Source organism: Mandrillus leucophaeus, unplaced genomic scaffold (assembly GCF_000951045.1).
Source record: "Mandrillus leucophaeus isolate KB7577 unplaced genomic scaffold, Mleu.le_1.0 Scaffold288, whole genome shotgun sequence".
Taxonomy (NCBI): Eukaryota; Metazoa; Chordata; class Mammalia; order Primates; family Cercopithecidae; genus Mandrillus; species Mandrillus leucophaeus.
In genome coordinates, this window is record NW_012103009.1 from 220,617 (window position 1) to 227,988 (window position 7,372).

A 7,372-nucleotide genomic window follows, 5' to 3' on the forward strand; every position below is an offset into this window, starting at 1 on the left:
TGGTCTGCGCCCCTGCACGCCGTCCCACCTCTCCACCCCAGAGCTGGCCCCGCTGTCTGGTCTGCGCCCCTGCACGCTGCCACCTCTCCACCCCACTGAGCAGTGTCTCTGCATGGATTTTATCAGACCATCTCTGCACTTGGCGGGGAAGACACAAAAGGGCTCTGCATCTTCCAGCAGGCAGCACCCTCACTCTCGACCACAGCGAGAGTCCATAAGGCCACCAAGATGCACTGACATCTGTCCCACACCTCAGTCCTGGCAGCACCGTGCCCTGCTGTGTCCTGCCTGCCTGTGAGCCTGCTTCCTCCAACTCCCCCAAGTCCTTTCCAGCCTCTGGCTGGCTCTGCCTTTCTGGTTCCTCCCTGATCTCCTTCCTCTAGGGTGCTGGGACACAGAGGGCAGGGGCCTAAGCCTGGAGGGAAGCCGGCAGCCCCCCTTGGCCCGCTGTTCCTGTGTCAGCACCCTGCCTGGCTAGTCCCCTCTTGTCTCAGTGATCTACCTGCCCTGACCTAGTATCTTCCCTCCAGGTCTCCCTCCTAAGCTCCAGACCCCTGGGACCGACGGCCACTTCAGTCTCACTGTGTTTGTGATTCATCCCGCATCCCCTCTTGGTGTGTGGGCTACAGCACAACCATCCCCCAGGGAGACGTCACCCTGGTCTCTTCAGGTCAGCCTCTGCAGCCGGTCAACCTAGGTCCTGCCTATAATACCTCTTCAATGCCTCTTGCATCTGCACACTTGGTCTCAGGACACAGCACCTGTATAACCTCAGGCTCCACCAGGTCCCCTACTGGCAGCACCTGTCAATGCAGTCGGCACAGCGGCCAGAGCCAGCATGTAAACCTGAGTGTGTCACCTCCTGCCATTAGGAGCCTTCTATGGTCTCATTACCAGCAGAATTAAGTACAGCTCCTTGGCGTAATCAAAAGGGTCCAGGTCTCCACCGACATTTCTAGCTACTCCCCTTACACACAGGCCCCAGAGCCCATAGCCCCCGACCAGTGCATCCCACATCCTTGGCTCAGCTGGACCCCACCAGGAAGATCCACTTCCCTACCCCTGTCACCTGCTGTCTTTCCAGGCTGGCCATCCTGAGCCCCAGGAGGACTTGCCCACCTCTGGGGGTCTGCTCCCCAGGGCCCACTCGGGCATCCTCCACACCCACACAGGCTTCTCACATCCTTCGCCCGTGTGCCTCTCTCCACCCAGACCAGATGCAAGCCTGTCTGACCTGCGCCTCCTGAGTCCAGCTCAGAGCGGGCGTCACTGCACACTCAGCTCAGAGAGCCAAGTGGGTGCAGGTGGAGCTCTCAGGGTTGGGCATGAGCGGCCCTCAGGGTCTGTGGGGACTTGGGGGATGGTTAGGCAGCCCTCAGGGTTTGTGGGGACCCGGGGGTGGTTGGACTCTCAGCGTTTGTGGGGTGGTTGGGGAACTCGGGGGCAGTTGGGGGACTCGGGGAGTTGCGGGTTTGTGGGGACTCGGGGATGGTCGGAATCTTACCAGCTGTTTCGGGGGTGGCAGCCGCAGAAGGAGATGTTCTTCATCTGGAAGAAATGGCTGCAGCGCTGGAACTACAGCAGAGGTGGGCAGAAGCCCCCGTGTTAGAGGAGGCCTGGGGCCACCCCCGCCTCCCGCCTGCCGGACACCCCTGCCAGCCTGGCCCCGTCTGACTCCGTGGCTGAACCCTACCCCCCCGTCCCCTGTCCCCAGTCCCCCAAGCCCCCACCTCAGGCCCTCCTCCGCTCAGACTCAGCTTGACCCCCCGAAGAGAGATCTCGAGGTCACAGGAGGCAGGAGGGCGCAGGTGGACAGTCAGTTTCCGGGCAGTGGCAATCTAAGAAGTTGGGGGAGAAGAGCGTCCTGAGGGGCCCACAAGGGCATCTTTCTTTCCCCTTGGTGGGACTACGTACGCCTCTGCTCCTTTTAGCTTATGTTTGAGGACATGCATGCGAGGACTCCTGAGATGCAATTCTGGAAGACATAAGGGAGTGGCCTTGGCCACTCCTCAGGCTCAGGGGAAGCAGTCACCTCTCTGCAGTCAGCGTGCTTCATCTTCCTTCTGCTCCTCCAGGCAGGGTGCTGCTCTGGGCTCAGGAGCCAGGAACACAGACCCCACCCACCCTGGCCTCTTCACTGCCTGGCCCTACAAGCTCCAGGGAGCTCTCAGAGGCAGGGTTGCTCTGCCCTGCTCCCTACCGCCCGCCAGCCTCAGTCTCAGTACTGGTGCGTGGGCAGGCGCACACTAAACGTCCACTAAGTGAGTGGATGAGTAGAGGGCTCCCAGGGAAGGGGCTGTGAGGGCTGGTCTTGATTCCAGACAGGAAGAGGAAGGGCTGATGGCACTCGGGGCCAACTGGAAGATCTGTGGCCCAGAGACCCAGAAGTAATGAGGGACAGCTACTGAGCTCTGCCCTAGACTCATCTGCTCAGGCCTCTGAACCAGGGCCTAGGGTACCCATCCAGAGCTACCCCTGCAGCATCCCCCACACCCTCCCTGGAGGAAATCAGACGCCTTGGAGCCTCAAGGCCCTGTGCCAGCCTGCAGTGCTGGTGGGGCCACCATGCGAACCCTCAGCTTGCACTTGCCCGGCCTCCACACTGACCTTCTGCATGGCTGCACACAGGATGCCATTACCCTGGTGGCAGGGCACCTCCACAGAGCCCAGGAACTGCACATCAAAGCGCTCCACCCAGCAGGGACTCCGCTTGCTCCCTGGGGAGGGGGGCACAGAGGGTCCAGGTCAGGCAGGGGCCTAGGGGAGGATCTGGGGTGACACGCCACCCCTCGGGGTTGGGACCTCACCCAGCAGGTCCTTGGCAGGGCCGGGAACCGCATGGGCGTAGAAGGCAGGGAACACACCGCGCTCCCCCGTACGCATGTTGAAGCCACGGAACCAGAAGTCATCCTCCTCGGCCTCCACCAACACAGGGTCATCCACGTCCAGCTCCAGTTCGTCTGGATGCCGTGGGATGAACCTGCCGTTGGGGGAGAGGTCACTGGGGAGGGGGGCGGGATTGAGGGTCGTGTCCATTGGCATCCTGTGATGGCACGGACTGAGGCTGGGGCCACCGCCAGCAAGGAGGAAGGCTGTACCTGAACACAGCCCTGTGGGTCTGCTCTCGTTCCTCACCGTTGACCAGACAGGAGAAAAGGCCAAAGGACTCGGTGCCTGGGAGACCAGATGGGACAGAGGTGGGGAAGACAGGGAGACAGAGAGGCAGAGTAGGGGAAGGAATGTTTAGAGGCCTGGCCTTGGGCAGAGGTGGAGTCCCCTCTGCAGGCCGGTGTGGGTGTCCTGGGAGCAGGAAGGGGCTGAGGCAGAGCAGGCCACCTCATGCCATGTCCTGGATGGGAGAGGGCGCCCAGCCCTGACCATGGCCAGACCCTCAGGTGGCCCCGGGCACTGTGGGGGAGCCTGGGACTGGGGCCAGGGACTCCGCATGTTCCTCTGGGTCACCCCCCTTTTCCCTGCCTGTCACTCACTGGAGGACCGAGATGTGCTGTTGACGAAGACATTGAGGAACTTCTTGGAGAAAGTGAGGTCAGGGCTGTCCGGCGAGGTGTCCCCCGGGACCTGACCACCGCCTAGCAGCGCTGCGCCCACCTCCTCCTCGCTGGCCTCCCCGCTGCTGTCCTCTTCGCTGTCGTGGCCCAGCCCGGCGCAGCGCCGCAGGCTCACCAGCTCCAGCTGCGTATGCTCGTCCACCACCAGCGTGTACTTGACCGCGTCATACACCAGCGAGGCGTCCCGCGGCGCCGAGGGGTCCGTGCCCCTGCCCCCGGGGGGCCCCGCACTGTCCTCGGCATCCTCCTCTTCCTCGTCGTCCTCTTCGTCCTCCTCCTCAGAGCAGGCGGCGGAGCAGGCTCGGCCCGGGCGGGCAGCGCGGCCAGGCGCGGCCCACAGCGGCGTGATGGTGTCACGCGTGGGGTTGCTGAGGAACAGGCAGGGCCCGGGCTGCGCGGGGCCGGGTCGAGGTGCGGCGGGCGCAGGCGGCGGCGGCGCGCACAGCGTCTCCATGTCCACCAGCTCCACGTCGCCGGGCCCCGCGGCCGCCTCGGGGTCCTGGGAGTCCTGGGCAGCCCCGCCGGCCGGCGACACGGGCTCCCCGGGCGGGCGCGGCGCCGGAGACAGGCACTGGCCGGGGCAGCGGATGGGCGAGGAGCCCTCGGAGATCATGCGGCTCACCAGGTTGCTGAGCAGCCAGGGCGAGTCCGCGTCCTCGCTGAGGTCCGGCTCCGACTCCGACCCCGACTCGTACTCGCTGTTGGTGTCGTCGGGACCCACGGGCAGGAAGGCGGGGCGGCGCGGGGGTTCGCGCGGGGGCTCCGGCTCCGAGGCGGGCGACGAGGCCTCCTCGATGGAGTTGGTGAGGTGCGAGGAGCGGCCGCTGCTGCTGCTTCCGCCGTCGCTGCTCAGCTCCAGCTCCGTCTCCGAGATGGACGAGATCATGCGCCCTAGGCGCGCGCCGCCCGCGTCCTCTGAGTCGGAGCCGGGCGAGGACAGCTCCTGGCTGCTGCGACGTCCCCCGTGGCCCCCGCTCGAGCGGCTTCTCAGGTCAGCCTCGATGCCGGGATCTGAGGAGGGCGAAGTCCCCCCTGGCGCCGGGGGTTCCGCAGGCCGGTTCCCTTCGCAGTCGCAACCCGGGCGCACTGGCGACTGCGTCCCGCCGGGCCCTGTGTCCGTGGGAGGGAGGGGGCCCGGGGGCTCTGCTGGGCAGGGAGGTGGGGGTCACCCTCTCTGCACCATCCAGGCCTCTTTCAGCAGCCAGCCCATCCTCCCTCCCCTCCCCCACCACCCCCCCACTTCACCGTGGCCCGCGGGCCCACCACCCCTCACCTCTGAGGGTCTCCGGGGCGGGTGAGCACAGCGCTGTCTCTTGCCAGGAGGCCGGAGGCACCAGGTCAAAGCCTCCGTTGTTGTTCAGGGAGTCCTGGGGTGGAGATACATGATGGCCGTCCTGAGGAGGGCCTCCAGCTCCCAGGGGGTGAGCAGGGCTGGCTGCAGAGTCCCAGGTGCTATGAACCCAGGCTCAGCTCCAAGGAGCTGTGGGTCGGGGCACTCACCTGGGCCCCCAGTGTGGTCAGACGGAGGGTGGTTGGCCGGTGCTTATGGGGCTCCTCCAGAGAAGGGGAGGGGATAAGGGGACCAGGGGCAGGTGCCTCTGAGCCAGGGTCTCCTCCCTCCTGGCCTTCCTCATCTCCCTCCTCGTCCTCCTCCTCCTCTTCCTCGTCCTCATCATCCTCCTCTTCATTGTCATCGATCATCTCAAACTCCTGGAAGTCATCCTGGAAGGAGCAGATGGGGTGCGGCTGCTCCGAGCGCCCCAGGGAGAGGCTGTCCTGCAGGAGAGAGGGAGATAGCAGGGCTGGGCCAGAGAGCAGCAGCAGCCCGGGGTCCAGGTGCAGGAGAAGGGAGATCGGCGTGCATCAGTCAAAGGAGAGCCCCTTCCAGCTCACTCTGCCCCTCTGTCTACAGGGCGATGTTTTTAAAATCTGCTTAAGACACGTCGGGATCACTCCAGTTCTTGGGAAGGGCCCAAAAAACTCTACAGCTGAATGACAGGGATTCTCAGAGCAGCCCCAGCCCCGCTTTTAGACTCATCTCACTGCAGAACCCCGTCACATTTGACACCAGCACTGTGTTCCCTTCACAGCATTTTAACACAGCTTACAGTTACGGGACATGGTTTTTTAGTCTGTTGCAAGCCCCACCAGGGCAGGGTCACATCCATGTTGTGCACTGTTGCACCCACCCCTAAGAACAAGACCTGGGGCTCAGCGGATGTTCAGTAAATATCAAACAAATGCATAAACGTAGAGACAGCCTGCACTCTGAGGATTCACCAACTTTGCACCAACCCCAGGGCCATTGGCACAGTTAATTCCCATGCTGGCACTTCCTCTCCTCCATTCCCTCCTACCTACCCCATCTGCCTGGCTCTGCTAACCTCAGGGCATGGTTGACATTTCCTCTGGAAATTCTCCCTGATTCCTTCAGTGTGGATTGGGTTCCCTTCCCCCTCGTGGAACTTATGTCTCTGTTGGAATGCAGCCCTTGACACGTGGGCAGTCATTGTCCCTTACAAGTCTTTCTCCTCTACTAAGTTGCAGCTCCGGAGGGCAGCTATCCTGTTCCACTCCCAGCCCCCAGAAGCCCCCAGTACTTGCCACATGGCAGTTGCCCAGAACTGTTCTTCAATAAATGAAAGCAGAAATGTGGAGAGACAGGGAGAAGGAGAAGCAGGAGATGGGGGAGAAACGATTTCAGCGGGGGGAGACATGAGAGAGACAGATGGGAGCTGCAGACCAGCGCACAGGGCTGCGGATGGGACAAGGTTGTGACGGCGGCTGCCAGGGGTTAGATCTTTCTGGGAGTGATCTGAGGACAGAGGGCACCCAAAGCAAAAGAGCACCTCCCTGTCCCGGTCTGGCCACTGATGGTGTCGGGGAGAATGCTGGGGAAGGCCTTGCGTGGAGGCCTGCAATGTGTGGAATAAGAGAGGGTTGATACCAAGGAAACCTCAAGGGTTAAGTGGGGAGGAGCTATCAGAGAAGTCCCCAGTTTAAGGCTGAGCTCACACCCACCCTAAAACCCCAAGTGAATGCTAAGAAGAGCCTAATGAGGCCCTCCCTTGAGCTGGATCTGTGCCCCCAACTCTTCCCCCACCTTCTCACAGTGGTCTGAGTCGTAGCTGAGGCCCAGGCCACAGTCATCAGTGATCTCAGACAGATCTTCGTCGTCAAACTCTTCCAGGCTTATGTCCTGGGGAGGCCTGGAAAGGAGACCAGGGTCAGAGAGCTACCAACCTGGACTCTCTGCCTGGGAACTGGCCTTGAGGAGGAGCAGAGAGCGGCCTCAGCTCCTCTGCCCCGTGGTCTCCACAACCCCCAGCTCCCGGAACACATCCTGCCATCATCTTGACCCCCAAGCTCTGCTCTCCTGTGGATCCCCTCCCCCATCTGAGCCAGGCCTGCCCAGAGCAGCCAACCCTGCCCCCACCCCTCCCACCCCGCCTCCCTGGAGAGCCAGCAGCCTCTCCTCCCTCCACTCGCAGCTCCAGGCCCCTGGGGTCAGGGTCTTGCAGAGCACGGGAGGGGGGCTGCAACCCGGCAGCGGCAGATGGGGAGGGGTCGCGCCTGCTCTGGGAGGAGAGTCTGGCCTGTTTGTCTCCCCCTCTCCGGCGGAGTGAGGCCTAAACCCAGAGGCCCAGCGTCCTCCCCACCCCAGTCCCTTCCCGCAGGGCCCCGGGCTTGATTTCCACTCTCTCCCGGCCGGGCCCTATCGGCCAGGTCTGGCGTCCACTGAAGGAGGCCAAGGCCACCGGGACGCGCCGCGCTGGGAGGGTGTGCCCGCATCGCGCCCGCAT

The 7,372-nt window shown here is 63.3% G+C and overlaps 1 protein-coding gene across 1 annotated transcript in view; it reads right to left on the bottom strand.

Moving 5' to 3' along the window:
* MAPK8IP2 (mitogen-activated protein kinase 8 interacting protein 2) overlaps positions 1 to 7,372 on the bottom strand; it is a 44,824-nt gene that overhangs the window by 3,019 nt on the left and 34,433 nt on the right. The window contains exons 3-11 of the mRNA XM_011985595.1: positions 6,673 to 6,778; positions 5,070 to 5,345; positions 4,843 to 4,936; positions 3,489 to 4,712; positions 3,099 to 3,174; positions 2,808 to 2,980; positions 2,608 to 2,717; positions 1,731 to 1,838; positions 1,505 to 1,575 (exon numbers count right to left, since the gene is read on the bottom strand). Coding sequence (XP_011840985.1) covers positions 1,505 to 1,575; positions 1,731 to 1,838; positions 2,608 to 2,717; positions 2,808 to 2,980; positions 3,099 to 3,174; positions 3,489 to 4,712; positions 4,843 to 4,936; positions 5,070 to 5,345; positions 6,673 to 6,778 — 2,238 coding nt within the window. The remainder of the gene's footprint in view (positions 1 to 1,504; positions 1,576 to 1,730; positions 1,839 to 2,607; positions 2,718 to 2,807; positions 2,981 to 3,098; positions 3,175 to 3,488; positions 4,713 to 4,842; positions 4,937 to 5,069; positions 5,346 to 6,672; positions 6,779 to 7,372) is intronic.